Source organism: Strix uralensis, chromosome 1 (assembly GCF_047716275.1).
Source record: "Strix uralensis isolate ZFMK-TIS-50842 chromosome 1, bStrUra1, whole genome shotgun sequence".
NCBI lineage: Eukaryota > Metazoa > Chordata > Aves > Strigiformes > Strigidae > Strix > Strix uralensis.
Genome location: NC_133972.1, coordinates 91,894,679 through 91,911,080, shown reverse-complemented (window position 1 = coordinate 91,911,080; position 16,402 = coordinate 91,894,679). Strand labels below are relative to the sequence as shown.

Here is a 16,402-nt window from a genome sequence, read left to right as displayed (position 1 = left end):
CTTTGAAATAATATTTATTTTCCCAAACTATACAGATGTATGCTGTGTTCCAGGGACTCATCTTCATCAGATCAGCTCAGTCTTCAGGTGTAAAATCTGAAATGTTCTGAGTTCTTCTTCTTGCTGTATTATGGTCTTACTGACATTAACTCTTTTTGACACTGTTATCCCAAGAAGTCCTGATTATCACAAATATTCAGTTTTCAAAGTGCTTCATATGCTTTAGGTGACCTGTAGACATGATATTTTGTAATACAGATATAGTCAGATTATTCCTTCCATACAATAAGAGAAATACCTGTGCAAGCTCTCCAGTTCTCTTCCTGCTTTCTGCAGGAGAATGGAAACTTCAGGGTAAGCACAATGAAAAGCAGCTCTTAAAACTGAAGAAATCCTTGCTCCTGTTGTAGAAGTCCTCCACAGTGGTCTCTAGATCTGTTTCTTCTTCCATGAGAAGAGCAATACATACAGTCAAGGAATACTGAGCATGCTGAGAAGCAGATAAAGTCTATTAAAACTTCTAAGCGGTGTACTGACCTTGCTCTTCTGAAGCACTGGTCTGCCAACTGGTTCATCGAAGTTCCCTGAAAAGAAGTGATATATTGCAAATTCTTATATAAAATCTGCTTCTAGACTGTTTCTCTTTAGACCCTTTTCTGTCCAGTAGTGAAGAGGCACAGCCATCAAATGCTGTGCCATTTTACAGGAGTGGTGCTCAGCACCAAAATTTTCAAGGATCTTCCTTTTGGACATGCTTCCTACAAAGTGCTTCGCACTCAGCTGGTAGCTGCTAGAGCTAGTTCAGAACCACTACGTGCCAATGGTAGTGGAAATAACTGAAGCCATACTGGGTTTTAGCCTGTGTGGTAAATAGTTGTCGGCAAATTTTTTTTTTGGGTCTGTCATTCACAAGGTTGATGCAATGGTTATGGGTAGTAGGAAGAGGCAGGGGGATTGGGAGAGGCTGGGCAATAGAGCTGGGGCCATGTGTCTCACTGGGACAGACAGGGTATCTCCTTTTTGTTAGACTTGAGTCTTTGATGGGGGCAGCAAAGAGGTCTGGACTCTTGCAAGTCTTAATACGTAGGTAGTAATACTGAGTGGATTTAACCTTGTATGAATGCTTAATGCACCTCACTGTCAGTTTCACTTGTGAGATGTTTCACTGAGATTCACTTTCATGTGGCTCCAGGCAGGATTATCCCTGCAAGAATACCCAGCACAGTCACAGAGATGTTTAAGCGCCTTGATCTACATGCTACTTTTCTTCCAGGTATAACTGGTTGTAATTTTAAAATACTTTTAAAGGCCTGCTTTGTGTCTGCTGCATCCTGAGACTTTGCACTGGACGGTTCAGATGCAGTAAGGTGGGACAGGGACTAGATCAGCATCTGTTTGAGGCAGTGGAGCATGTGGGAGCTGTTTCTGGAGAACGTGAGCCCAGATATGTTGTTATCCGGGGTGGGGGGGGGTGGGGTGGGGGTGGGGTGTGTGTGAGGTGGGGAGAGGAGTATTTGTAATTCAGATGTAGGAGGAGAGGAACATTGTAGCCTTGCTACCTGCAGGGTTGGGCAATGACCCTGATGATTGCTGTGCTTTTGCGTGATAGCCTGTCATAGCTATTATGATGATGATCTAGGTGGCTTTTAAATAGGGAAATGTGAGATTCAGTGTCACAAAGAGCGAATCTGTTCTGTTATAAAGTAGCTGAAACTGTGCTGGAAGATGGCAGTCCATTTGTAACTGTAAATATTTACTAATAGAGCATAATGATAGTCTCTGAACCTCTTCCTGATCTTCTGCTCCAGTATCTTGAGCCAGCTGGCTGTGATGCAAATTGAGACACAGGGATTTCACAGTATACCTCCAAGCAAAGACAGTGCATATTTCTTTTCATAGTTTGGGAGCACATTTCTCATATGCACGCTTCTCTGGTTATTAAAAGGTCCTTTGGCATACACATTCTGTAGCCAGCTGTATCTGAGGTTAAAAGCTTTTTGTGGAAGAAAATATAAATTGTGGTGAGTTACTACTATCCATGGAAATAGCAAAATCTGGAAAAATACAGAAGATGCAGCAAATGAAATTAGGCTTACAGTACCTGGGCTTTGCCGGGAAACAAATACAGGCTTAATTAAGGATTGCAGATTGGGATACACACATGACTTCAGCATAAATCTCTGATCCTGCTGACTTGCAAAAGCCCTTTCAAACTATTTGATTGTAACTGTATGTAAACAATAATCTGGAGCAATATTTATGGAGTATCAAGAAGCCTGTAAATTTGTCAGATAACAAACTCATGTTTATAGCCTGCCCTAAATACCTAAAAAGCTGGTATTTGCCATGAAGGTAGAGATTAGATTGCTCAGCTGTGGCTCTGTGGAAATTAATCCTTTTATTGCTGTTCCCCATAAGATTTCAGACAACAAAGTAGTGTTTCAGTAACATTACATTACCATTTTGTAGAGCTGTGTGCTAACCCTTCAACAGTATTTGCAAATAATTTTTCTTTTTGAGAGCTGAAATCAGAAAGGTCTCTGCTGACGATAATACCTCCTTTTTGCCCAAGACATGTGGAAAGTTTGCTGTTGGGCTGTGCCTGAGCCTTGTATCTGTGTTAGCAGAAAGTCTGCTGAGAGGCAGCTAGTTCTTGGTGGTATTTAAAACCATTTAATATTCAGCCTTCTATGAGCTCTTGTATGAATTTTTCCTGGTTTGTAGTCATAATTTTGGCAACTGTGTGAAAAATATAGGGCCTATAAGTCTATCTACCTTTGCAAAACAGAAAATTAGAATGATTCATCTCCCCTGGAGGAGCTCTTAAATTAAACACTTGTTTGACAGTACTTTGAAAAAATCACCTTCTCTTCATTTCAAATAGTACAAGACTAGGAAATTTTTTTCTTAACCTTTCATTGAGTATGAATATTTTTTTTATTACCGGAAGTGTAATGTTTTAGCCAATCATAGAGGTTTTCGTCTTCATTAATGACCCAATGTATCTGTGTCTCCTTCTGTTTTAATAGACAAAGTTGGCTTTGAAGTACTGTGAAAAATTTTTTATATTCTTAGTTAAGACTCCTACATAAAGTGTATATAAATACTCATACGGTTACACATATGCTCAACTTCTTTTAAACAACTAAACTGTGTACTTGATTGCTTGTCATGCTTGAAAACAGACAGTGAGAGTGGAGTGAGTAGATGCAGTCTTCTGTCTTATGGAGAACATTAGCTTTCTCACTGACTCTGGGCTTGCTTTGATTTTCCAAACCTTAATGAAAAGCTTGTTCATAGCCTTTGCTAGAGTGCTAGTGGACTTTGTGTTAATGAGGGGTGGATGCCAAAATTGACAGTCAAATTCAGTTTGCACCCAACCTGAATATAAGCGCGGCTTTTTTCTACTTCCACCCTTTATATCCCTTTTTCAAGACAAGAGATTGTGATGTATGTTAGTCCTCTATCATCTTGTTACTCCCACCCTCCCCCGTGAAAAGTAACCAGAGTTAGAGGGATTTAGAGAGGGACTGTTCCTAGGGGGATGTGGCAGAAGGGGGTTTGCTGACTGAAATGCTGCAGGGCTGGTGGGACGTAAGCTCAGCAGTGGTGGTGCTCAGCAGCATCAGTGCGTTCAGCTGATAACATTTGACCAAACCTGATGTAGTCTCTTTTTCGGGAGCGAGCATCCATTTTTCTCTTGCACCTCAGCTGATCTGATTTTCATTCTCTCAGTGATAAATGCTGAGCTTTGGGTAACCATCTCCTTCCCTTTTCTGTTACAGAGCTCCAACATGGGAGGCAAACTGAGCAAGAAGAAGAAGGGGTACAGTGTCAATGATGAAAAAGCTAAAGACAAAGACAAGAAGGCTGAAGGAGCAGCAACTGAGGAAGAAGAGACTCCAAAGGAGGCTGAGGATGCCCAGCAAACCACAGAGACCACAGAAGTGAAGGAAAACAACAAGGAGGAGAAGGGTGAAAAGGATACTCAGGTCGCTGCAAATAAGACAGAAGAAAAAGAAGGGGAGAAGGAGAAAACAGCGACCCAGGAAGAAACCCAGAAACCAGAACCAGAGAAGTCAGAGGCTGTTGTCGATGCGAAAGTAGAGCCACAGAAGAACAACGAACAGGCAGCCAAGCAAGAGGAGCCGACTGCAGCCTCTGCTCCTGCTGCCAGTAGCGAAGCACCCAAAACTTCTGAGCCTAGCAATGATGCAAAAGCTTCCCAGCCTTCAGAAGCCACAGCTCCCAGTAAAGCAGATGACAAGAGCAAAGAGGAAGGGGAAGCCAAAAAGACTGAGGCTCCCGCAACACCTGCAGCCCAAGAAACTAAAAGTGAAGTGGCCCCAGCTTCAGACTCAAAACCTAGCAGCAGCGAGGCTGCACCTTCTTCCAAGGAGACCGCGGCAACAGCAGCACCTAGTTCCACTGCTAAGGCCTCGGACCCTGCAGCCCCACCAGAGGAAGCGAAACCTTCTGAAGTTCCAGCGACTAATTCGGATCAAACCATAGCAGTGCAAGATTAAATTGGACAGCCTGTTGAAACAACCACTTAAAACAACCTGTGTCTTTTTTTTATTTTTTCAGCTATACTAACTCGTTTCAGATCTGAAATAACAAATATGTATTGCCCAGAAAGGAAAGGAGAAAAAAAGAAAAGAAAAAATGAAAAGGATGTCCCATCAAGTTGGGAGGGAGGGAGGGGGGAGAATCCAAATAGTATTTTTGTGGGGAAATATCTAATATACTTTCTGCCAACTTGACACAAGTCCTGGATTAAAAAAAAAAAAAAGTAAAATAAATGGATGTCTGAAAGTACAGCACATCTTTTGTATCTGAACTGCTGTAAATGCACTCCACCAATGTATCAAAATCTTCTTTTTGTTCTGTAATGGGGTTTGGGAGTGATGCGTTTGATTCTGCCCACTAGGTTTGTGCCAAGGCAATCAGATCTTTATGAAAGCAGTATTTTCTGTGGTTTTTTTATTTACAGCCTTTCTTATTTTGATATTTTTTTTATGCAGTGGATGAATGCCAACTTTCAGACAAAACCCACTTAGCTGTCCACATATTTCTCAATGCCAATCCTCCAATTCTTCCTCTCCAAATATTTTTTGGGAGTAAAAAGCATTCTCATCCTACTTAGCCTACCTAGATTTCTCATGACGAGTTAATGCATGTCCGTGGTTGGGTGCACCTGTAGTTCTGTTTATTGGTCAGTGGAAATGAAAAAGTCTGCGTTCATTGCAGTTCCAGTTTCTCTTCCATTCTGTGTCACAGACACCAACACACACTCATTGGAAAACAAATGAAAAAACAAAATGTACAATGGATGCATTGAAATTATATGTAATTGTATAAATGGTGCAACAGTAATAAAAGTTAAATAATTTAAAAAATATAAAAGTGTAAAGCCTGATTAAATCTTCATTTTTATCCCTTGGGAACTAGGTGAAGGAGATTCTTACACTTCGATAAGAAGTGTTACATCTGGGGCTGTTTACTGTCCTATTTATAGTGAAGTAGAGGCAAAGAACGAACCATCAACCTCATCCTAGAAACATGCTGCCATAAACTCTTACTTCAACAGCCACAGTCATACACAGGTGAGGTTGGAAGAAGTGGCAAATGAACAGCACATCTCATATATGTTTTATCCTGGGCAAAGTAGAAATGGCTTTTGCCTGACTTAATGTGAAAAAAATGGCCTCTTGCTATTTTAAAGAGCCAGAGGCATGCTGACTGGGTTTTAACTAGGAGTAAGACAGTGGATTTGATAATCTGATCTTTTAAAATAAGGCAATTAAATTTAATCCTAGTCCTGTTAAAATATTCCTAGTGATAATACACTTTGTTCTTTTCCCTGTTGCCATTGTGTGGGAGATGAACTGCAGGTGCCACAGAAGGCCAATACTGTGTATTTCAAATATGGGTAAACTTGTGTAGCTGGGGCGAGTTTAGCCTAGCATAAAGAACATTTTTCAATAGTTTTGCCTGTTTGCCCCATTTTTATTCAGCAGAATTGCTGAATAATTTCAGTTTCTGCTGAGTGGTATCCTTGCCAGATACAGACAACAATTTCAGTGCAGAGCTCAGGATTCGTAAAACTAGTTAAAGAAGCATATTTGGTTTGCCCATTAATAAACTCTTAGGCTGAGCAGAAGTTCTGAGAGAAGTGGGCAATGTTAAATAGAAACGCAACTTGTACACATACCAGAGGCACGAGTGGGCTTGTGTTTAGTAAATAAGGGAAATGGTGTTTTAAAATGATAGAAATTATTTCATATACTCTCCATGCAGTGAGGATGATTCACTTTACAGACTTATATAATTCTTATCCTTTATTTTATTCAGAAATACAAGGTTCCTATACCATGCTGGGGATACTGATGGGCAGTTGTGCACCCATGGAAAGCTTACTGGAACAAGCGGGAGTAGTTCTGTTGGGTTTAGATCAGGTCATTCACTTACATGAATCTTGCACCAACATCAAGCTTTTCCACCCTTAATGCGAAGGAGTCAATTTCATGCACAACATGTCAAAATACAGTGTATTCTTTTGCACAGAGGAAGGACAGCTAAGTACTCTGGCTTAAAAAGAAGGCAGGCTTTTTTAGATTAAATAGCTGAAGCACTGCAAGGGGCCAGGCAGGTAACATATTTGCAGTAGTTTACCAAGCCTTGTGCCTATATAGCTGTCACAGTCTACAGCATCTTTGTGTGGCTTTCCTGCGAATCTGTAAGAGCCCTCTGCCATCGTCTCCCAGTGTAGATGTGTCCTGGAAAGGGAGAACTTCTGTCTGTGACTCCCTCATGAATTTTCATGAGGTGAGTCCAGGATTGCAAGGAGTTCAGGGATCCTGCAGTACTTCGTGGTGACATTGTACTGAATCGACCAGAAGCTGATGGGACTAAATCTGTGCTCTGCCTTTGGGCTGGAAGTGGCTGCCAATGGAAAATAGGTATGTAACTTGTGGACTGGAATGGTATGTGAATGTGCTTACTAACAGTATCACACCTTGGTTGGTATCATACCCATTCACTTTCAATATGATGTTCAAAATAGTGCTTAATCTCTATTACTAAAATAGTTTGACAACCAGCACACGCCTTGTTTTCCCCTAAGCTTTCTTCAGTTGGCATACTTAAAGCTGGTGAGATGATCTTGAATGCAGTCTTACTTTAATTCTTGGAGGCAATTAAAAATACTCCTGTGCTCCACAGCTGTATCCAACAGCCTCTGCAGCGGCTGACAGCAAACTCAACACACATGCTGCAGTTCTCACAACTTGCTTGCTGACGGTAGTTTCTTCCCAAGAGTGTTAATGGCACAAGGGAATGTTATGCCCCATGTGGCTGGAAATCACTAACATATGCACAAAGAAGTACGAGCTTGTGTTTGGGAAGCTGAGAGTCAGTGCAGCCAAAGACTGATGTACTTATTTAAGAGCTCAGTATTCTCAAAAAATAAAAAGGAAAGTTGCCACCTAATGTTTTCAATTCTTTTATTAATAGAGGGGGTTGCAAAATTAGCCTTGTCATAGTAGTTAAAATGCTTAGTGTGTAGCTGGTAGTGCCAAGGCATTCTGGCTTAGGAAAATGCTCGACAGTGCTGCTATTCTATACTTACATATGCAAGGAAAGAAATAATCTCAAAAAGCTTATGAACGAAGCATATATGGTTAATAGAAATATGAAGCATGTTGCTTGCCTGAAGTGGCATGAGAAGAGATTAGAGCCTAGACCCCTGGTTTTCCTCACCTCAGTCCAATATCTCATTTCCAAGATCCTCTTTATCCAAGTTATATTCACTCTTTAATAACAGTAAAAGTATGCTAAAGGTACAGAGCTAACAGGCATGTTAATGCTTTGAGCATAAGCACACTGCAGATAACCTCAAAGGACCCAGCCCTTTTGGGAAAGTGTGCCAAAGGAATAGAGAAATTCAACCCTGGGAAAGAACCTTTGCTATTGTTTAGAGCCTCTACAGAGAGATGTTTGCAAGGTCTCCCTTGTTTTGCCTTGGAGACTGTCAAGAATCTGTTGCTCTCCCTGTGATGGGAAGGTCAGTGCCATTGGCTTTGCTCACACTTTGCTCGCACTTTCACAGCAAGCAGAAATCCAGCTGCTGTTAAATGTACAGCAACTTAAGCTTTTTTTTTCCTTTTTTTTTTTTTTTTTACTGTATTTGAAATGTACCTTTAGTATTTTTATGACATTTTGAGATGGAAAAACAACTAAAGTTATGTTAAAATAGTCATGATGAAATAGCTTCCTGGGAGCAATGCTTACCACTTACCCTGTAGCTGGTTTCTGTACACTTACATGTCTGTACAGGATAGACACTTCCATGAAGAAACAATAAAATAAAATTTTATAGGATGTGTTGATGTCTTATGTGACAGCACTTCTAGGCATGTGAGTGTGTGACTGCCAGTATCTAAAGAGTTAGTGACTCCTGAATTTATGCTGGTGCTTCCTTTGTCCCAACACTTAACTAGAAGGTCTATACATTCTCTGTCTCACCTAACAATTGCCTTCTCTGGATTGGCTTGAACTCCAGCTTGGTTCTAGTGTATTGAACTAGTGGGTGAATCAAGCCCTCAGTCTTGCTTCAGGAGCTTCTTATCACTAGATTGCATTTCTGTGAAATCATCCTTATTTAGCCAAACTGGGGAGTGTGTCAAATAAGTACCTCAGATTTGTTGCCAGTGGTTCAGAAGGCAGTTTCTCACAGTGTATTTCTTCTGTACATATACTACTATACTTTCGTTGTTGTCTCCTTGCACTGAGTTAATAGTCTTTAGGCTCTTTTTAAAGATTTTTCAAATGCTAATCATTTGATTTGCACTTTTTTTTGAGGGATCACATATTTTTTTCTGCATCAAACTGTCCCCATTTATCCTGTCTGATTTGGTTGACTTTCTGCCTTTCATTTACTCTTTTGGGGTTTTTTTACATCCTGTTTTATATTTAACCTCCCCATCATATTTCATGCAATATGAATGCATATCAGCTGTTAAGCAGTCAGATTTGGAAACGATGGCTCTCGAGTCATGGGAAAAACGGAGCACAAGGAACAGCAGCATACATGTGTTTTCCTTCACTGCTGTGAAAAAGACTCTTCTTTGGGACTGGCAGAGCTTTGCTTACTGTCATTTATCACAGTGGGCTCAAGATCTGGCTACAGAGTCAGGTAAGCAGTAGGAAGTATTTTTAGTTTTTTTTTGTTGAGGAGAGAGGGGGGAGGAGTGGATGTTTCAAAATACGGCCACAGGTGTTGGGACATAGGGCATATGACACAATGTTTTCGTTTCCTGGAGACTACACTATTGTATGTTGAAAGGCCACCATAATGTTACCAAGTCTCTCCAACTTGTCAGGATACTTGTCTGTGTAGGCATTATATATTTATATATATATATAATATTAATATATATTAATTCCAGCTCTTACTCTCATGGCTGTTTAAATGTATTGCCTCCATCTTTAGCTTGTCTTCCCTCCACAATGTAAGCCTTAGATCTCTGAGAGTCTCCCGCTGCATTAGGAGGCTGACTGAGCTTCTTGATGGCTTGACTTGATCAAGATTACTTTTTTTTTTTGAGATTGTTCAGTCAAGTGAGGTTCAAATTTGATTGACTTACAACTTTGTTTCACTTACTAAGCAAAAGTTCAAAGGCTTTACATGATGTTCCTGCTGAGGGTAAGGTGAAATCATCCTACAAGCCCTACCAATCTGTTATATAGAACATCATCAGGTTGCTGCAAAATTAATAACTTGCTAAACATCACTGCTCATTCAGCTGGGCACTAATTTTAGATTAACACTTGGTAAAGTTCAATGTTCAATCTCGCTTGAGATTGGTCTTAATACAAGGACAGAATAGAGCTGTTCACATTAGGAGGTGGAAAAGTAATAGAATTCAATTTTTCCTCCCTTCAGTTCCATCCAGTTCAGAAAACCGTTGTGAACAGGAATCTGTCCCTAGATGGTCTTTTCATGGGGCAAAGCTCATAGCATCATCCAGACTGTAAGTCATAATAGCCAAAAAAATGGTCTTTAAAACTTAACAGTTAGTACTTTAAACCTTAAACCTGAATAGTAGGTGTTTTAATCACCGGCTACACAGCCCCCCTGAGAAACTGGGCTACTCGGGATACCCAGTGTGGAAGGAAGCCAGTTGCTGGGCTTCTGTTCTATCCATTCCAGTGGCTCTCATTTTTAGCACTCCTTTTCCCCTATCCCTGTTTTACTGGCTTTCTACCAGTTTTAGGTTTATTATGTGTTAATGAGAATAGCGTGCTGTAATGACAGACCATACTGATGCTCCATTAATAGCAGTTTTCTGGCTTTTAATTTTTTTTTGTAGAGTTCTGGCATTACTTACAGGATTCTGGACTGGGTCCATAAAAACTTATATGTTTACTAAGTAGAATATCAATTGATCTGGTGGAAAGGAGAAGCTGAAAAAATAAGTATATCATTGGAAATTGGTGCAAGCCTGAAAGAGCAAACCCTTTATTCTGCAATGGTCTGGGATTCTGAAATGGCTAACTGTAAGCTAAAAGACCCTATGGAGATTTCAAAAGATATCACATGTCAGTATGCTGAATACATTGTTGGTTTAAGCTCTGCTGCTCTGTCCAATTATCTGAACTTTGTCAGCTGCACTTCATTTTTTTACTTTTTAAATAAAAGACAACATTCCCAAGCTAGCATTTTTGTTTCAAAAGGCGAACAACAGTAGCTCATAATGAGTAGGTTATAAAGGAAAATTTCAGTCCCATTAAACCTTGAATAACCTTTCTCAGTAGAAGAAGCTCTAACACTCCTTAGGAACCTTTTCCAACATTTTATTTAAAAGGAGAAGTTTCCTGATAACCAGTTTTTCAAGGACATATTCATAAAAACATACTTTTATAGCATAACAGTTGAGGACAAGCTAAATGGACAATCTAATGGAGTCTGTCTGCACATCACAGGCTAAGGAAAAAAAATGTGGAACATGGGAGGCCAGTTCATCAACTAGCAAAATTATTGATTCAGGTCCACTGAACTGTATGAAAATAATTTTATTTGCAGTTATTCCATATAGATCTGAAAAAAAAAAAATATTAGCAATAGAATATCATATTGTGGTAGGTAGCATTGAATGACTGGATATGAGGGAATTAAGCTGTTAACCTCAGTGATAACATAACAGACAGATCTGGATTTAAATTGAAGCAGTGTATGAATACTAATTAGGAAAGTAATGTAAGTTCTGAAATAGTAAATTTAAAGGATTTATTCAAGATTTTAGGTAGTCAGTTTTTATGAATGTTTCACAGTGTTTCTGTGAGACAACAGGGACAACATAAGGATCAGCATATTTCTACATATGCATGTAAAAATGAAACGGAGAAGAAAAATTGATAGTGGGGAGGAGTGGTATATATTTTCTAATAGGTGTGAAATTTAAACTGGTGCATCATGCTGTACTTAAATATCTTGGGCTTGAGTTTTGCCTTTCACCATATTTTCTAGCTTAGCTGTATCACACACATGTTGGACCAGACTTTTGTATGAGATTTGAACAGCAGCTCTGTTTTCACTACACTGCCACTACTTTTGTAGCCATACCTGACCTAATTTTCTATGAATTTTTCTAGTTTAATCTGCCAGGACCAACATGGCTACATTAGAGGGGATCTGAATAGGTGATGACCCAAACTCTCAGATAGGTCTTTACAGTCCAGACTGAGATCTGTGCTACTGTGTTGCATCTGAGCTCGTTACTTCTGGTTTTGATGTATCCATACCAATGGCAGGGACTGGGAAAAGCTGTCAGTGGGTTTTAATGTGCATTGCATGCCCCACACCTCCCTGACCCCCTCTCTTCCCAGTGCTCAAAAAGTAAGGGTGGCTGATAGATTCTAGAATGCTGACCTGGAGAATGCCTCTCTGGGTCTCAGCTGAAAGGCTGAAAACTTGAAAAAAAGCTATATAGTTCCTTGGTCAAGATAAGCAGAGACTGGAAGAGTTTGAAAGTATGATAGCTGGCACAAAAGTGATATTTGACTTCACAGTAGAATTAGAGTGACAAAGACATAGGCTGCATCCCAAGAAGAGCAGCACCTTACAATACCTTCAGTATTGTAGAGGAGGAAGCTGAGTACAGAAAGGTAGCTTCCACGAGAACAAATACTGCATTTAGGATAGTGATTTTCAGAGCACCATTTCAAATGGGTATGGAGACAAGACACAAGCTGAGAGTCTGGACTAGACAGAATGGATTGCAGGCTAGCAACGCTATGCAAAAAGAAAGTACAGAGTTTTTGCCTGTATGTGAAGGCACAGAGAAAGTTACACACTGCTATTCTTTTCCCTTTCACTCCAGCTCTCCCACATTGATATTTGCTTCCTCCTGCAGGCTTAACTTTTCCCTCAAGGATCTCTTTCTTGTGCCCAAGATATGCTTTAGTCAACAGGCAAGATTTTCCTCAAGTGGCCAAAGCACCCCTTTCAAAGGAAAGTGACATGTACCATGTCTTCCAGAGTGGCTTCTGGAGAGGCTTCATGTACAGCCTTGCCCTTCAAAGCATCTTGTACGAAATGGAGACATACTAGCTCACTTGGTATCTGAAACCATTGCGTACCTTACTGTGTTACCACATAGGTTTTCTCTACTGTTTTATCACTATGCAGATACAGTCAGGTGCGTAGTGTTTTAGTACTTGCTTGAAACAACAACGGACCTGTTAACCTAGAGAGAACATTTTATGAGCAACTTCTCTGGCTGCCCTGTGTGCTGCCAGGCCTACACTGACCACATGGGCATGGAGAACTGCCCACCTTTATCTTGCCTGGGCTGCCTGCAGTGGGCTGCCGCTGGGCTGCCTCTCCCTGCCGGCCAGCTGTTCCTCCTTCTGCCTGGGGCATATCTGCACCAGTCTCCTGCTGAAGAGACTTGCCTTGGAGGACAATAAATCATCTGGGGAGTCCATGGAATTGCCTTGGGGGAGTTTAAGGTTGGGGAGGAGAGCTATTTGCCAGGAATTATGTGGATATGGTTGCATCTCCCTTAGGGCAGGGGAATGGGAAGCTATAAAAGACATTGAAAGTCAAAGTCTTTCAATTTTTCTATGGTTCTGTGATAACTAATGATTGTCCCAGTAAGAACGGTTTTCCTTCACCTGTATAAGAGCTAGACTATATCTGCTTTCATGGAATAACAATTCACTTTACATTGCCTTCAGCAGGACTAAGGGCAATACAAGATACCATTCAGACTTAAATCCCACAGTGCTGTACTTCAATAGCTGCAGACTGTTACTCTGGGGTACCAGGTATCCCCTTTTTAAATGGATTTTTGAAGTGTTGTCTGAGTACCTATAATGAAATGTTTCTCAATTTTACTTTACTTTTTTTCCCCTCTCTTACATGATTTCATTCCAGCCATTCTTTTGCCCACTGGGCCATCAATAGACAAAACTGTTTACTTTTTCCTGGGTACATCAGTCAAACCACAAATGAGAAACAATAGCATGTGTTTTGGTCAAAACCTTCCCTTGGCTATATTTTTGCAGCACTTCAGTTCATGTCTCAGCCTGCTATAGGCAAGGACCATATTGCTATTTCAACTGGGCAAAATCATCAGTTGTTATAAATTGTCTTGGGGATATGCAGATGTACAGCAGTGGTGAGAATTTTCTAATCTTCGTGTGCTTTATTTAAAATGCAATTCACAATGGATCTCTGATGAAAAGTGCTAGTAACCCTGCGAACTCTTAGAGTGCTGCCTGTGCAAAATGGGGTGAGGCTTTCTTTTAAGAAGTACTTCTGCTGATTTGGCAGAACTGAACCAGCAAATTGCAGTGATGAACTGGATAAAAATGACCTGGAAAATCCCTGCCTCATGTACAGTGCTGACTGCTGAGCAATCATTGCTGTTCTGTGCTTTTTCCTTTGTGCTGGCCTGTGCATAGATATACTAGTACTGAGTTAATCAGAGCTGGGATAGGCATAGGGGAAACCACAAAATTTTAAAATCCCTTTTTTTTTTTTATCTTGAAGAGAAAATTATTTTCTAAGCCTTTCATTTTTGTTGTGGGGAGGGAGCAATAAGATTAGAAACTGAAGCTAGGTCAGACTTTCTCAAGCTCTTGTGCATCTCCACACAGCCACGTTTGGGCACTAGAAGCTGCTCAGAAGTGACTCAGCCATATGTGTAAGAGTAATTAGATCCATTTGAAACTCAGGAAATAATAATTTTGAGGATTCTTTCAAACTCTTTCCAGTTGAAAACTCCATGAGTTCCTCTCCCTCTGTACTCTGTCTTGACTCCTGGCATCTATTAACACCTAAACCTCAGAGCAAAATATCTGCAAAAACTGCTGGGTTTAATATCAAAAGTTTTGGAAAGCACCACAGTTTCCATGTTTCTTCCACCCCTCCCATCTTAGTTTGGACAAATTTATTCAAATTTCAGTGAACTTAAGGACAAGACTGCACGTACAGCTTCCCATTACTTTAGCCAGGATAATTGTGCTGTTAAAATAATCATGAAAACTATTAAGATGAAGGAAAAAAGAAAATGAAAGTTTGTTTAATTGGAGCAACTGCATATAGGAAAGATGCTTGAGCATCTTTTCCATAATAAAAACTGGAACTGCTGAGTAATCAGCCATGCCCTTCTGCAAAATCTGGACTGTTTACTCATGGGTGGTTCCCAAAGATTCAGCTCACCTGCTCTCTGAAAGCAACGGGTGTCTTACCTGGTTACCGTGTAGATTTTCTCCACTGTTTTATCACTGTGCAGATACAGGCGGGTGTGTAGTGTTTTAGTTCTTGCCTGTCTCCATTTATAATACTCCCACAAAGTCCCTAATCTTTACCGAACAGCTTTATCTTTTTCAAATAAGAAGCATGAATTTCTTATAGAGCGTACAATTGGACCCGTCATAAGAAGTTACTGAATAACTAAGGGGAGAGCCACATTCCTTGAGCTGTTGTATCAAACCCATTACATATAGCTGTTACAGTGGGCCTGCAACTGGAATGCAGTGGTGCCACATGGTAAGAGATACCACTCTTACTATGACTGATAACCCAGACAATCAAAGATATCACTACTCTGTCATGAGTTTATGTTTAATTGAGGTATTTTTCCACCTTGGGACAAAGACAAAACATTTTTTTATAACTTGCTATCCTGGATTTGCTTAGTTTTAAAGCAATTGCCTAAGAAGATTATCAAAACAGCTCCCAAGAGGTGCTGGAGGCTTGAGGGTAGGGAGTGGAAAATTAGAAAGAAAAAATATTTTTATTTTTTTATTAATTTCCTATTATGCAACATTAGGCAGTTTCTTTACTAACATATATTCTTTTTAGGAGATCCCTTCTATTTTTAAGTTTTTAGAGCCTGAAGCTTTCTGTAGATGTTCTTAAATGCATGATCTACTCTTAATGAAGGGAAAAATAACATAGAAGTTTAAAAAAATGCCCTCAGTCTAAAACAAAGTTTCAAATTAATGTGAAACAGTCGCACCTAGTTTGGGCTTCAAGTGCATAATCAGTAATGCAGCGGGTAAAGAAGTAGTGTGCATTACAGAGTGACAGTCTAATTCACTTCAGTTTTGGAAAGCCAAACCAAGAACAACACAGCCTTGTCCTGGACAAGATATCTATGATGTTCATTATAACTGCTTTTCTGAAATCAAGCATGTGCTAGTTACCCGTGCAGCTCACTCTTTCCCCCACCTTCCCTGTCTGTGAGAGTCTAGGGGAGTTCTTGGTTTGCAGCCAAGCATCGTAGTCTGGTCAGGCAGGGTCATCTGAGGGAGAAAAAAATGTGGCATGGTTACCCTGGCATAACCATTAGTATAGCTGCTGATAAAACAGGGAGAGAAATAATGCTGGTGAGTTGCAAAGCTTAAAAGCTTATGTTTTCATGTATTTGTAATAATACCAACTCTATTAAATTATCTGAAAGTATAAGGATTTATTAAACCTCTGTGTACAATGCTGTTCCAGCTGGGTATTTTGGTAAGCTGCCTTTATGTAGATATCTGTTCAACATAAGCTAATGCTCCACTAAGAAAGAAGATGTTTGGGATTATCCTGGAATGACGAAGAGGCATCGTGTGAATTACAGTAGTATAAATTACTGTCTATTGGTTTAATTAGTCTATGGGGGGGGGGTAGGTTGCCAGAGAAGCACCAGGGAAACAGTCAGTGAGAGGATTTAAAACTAGCTAAACTTAAGACATCAGGGAAGCACCAAGAGTGGAGGCTTTCTCTGCTTTCTCCTATTCATTTTCTCTCTCCACTGTAGACTCAGCAGCTTTGGCACTTCTCTCTTTGTAACATTTCTATGATCCTCTGCTGGTGGACACCGCTGACATACTGTCAGTATAG

General features: G+C 40.2%; 1 protein-coding gene across 2 annotated transcripts in view; it reads left to right on the top strand.

Moving 5' to 3' along the window:
- The window catches only part of BASP1 (brain abundant membrane attached signal protein 1), a 50,896-nt gene extending 45,490 nt beyond the window's left edge, over positions 1-5,406 (top strand). For both annotated transcript variants that reach the window (XM_074873963.1, XM_074873953.1), the window contains exon 2: positions 3,786-5,406. In XM_074873963.1, coding sequence (XP_074730064.1) covers positions 3,795-4,526 — 732 coding nt within the window. In that variant the 5' untranslated portion in view covers positions 3,786-3,794 and the 3' untranslated portion in view covers positions 4,527-5,406. The remainder of the gene's footprint in view (positions 1-3,785) is intronic.
- Positions 5,407-16,402: the final 10,996 nt, after the last annotated feature.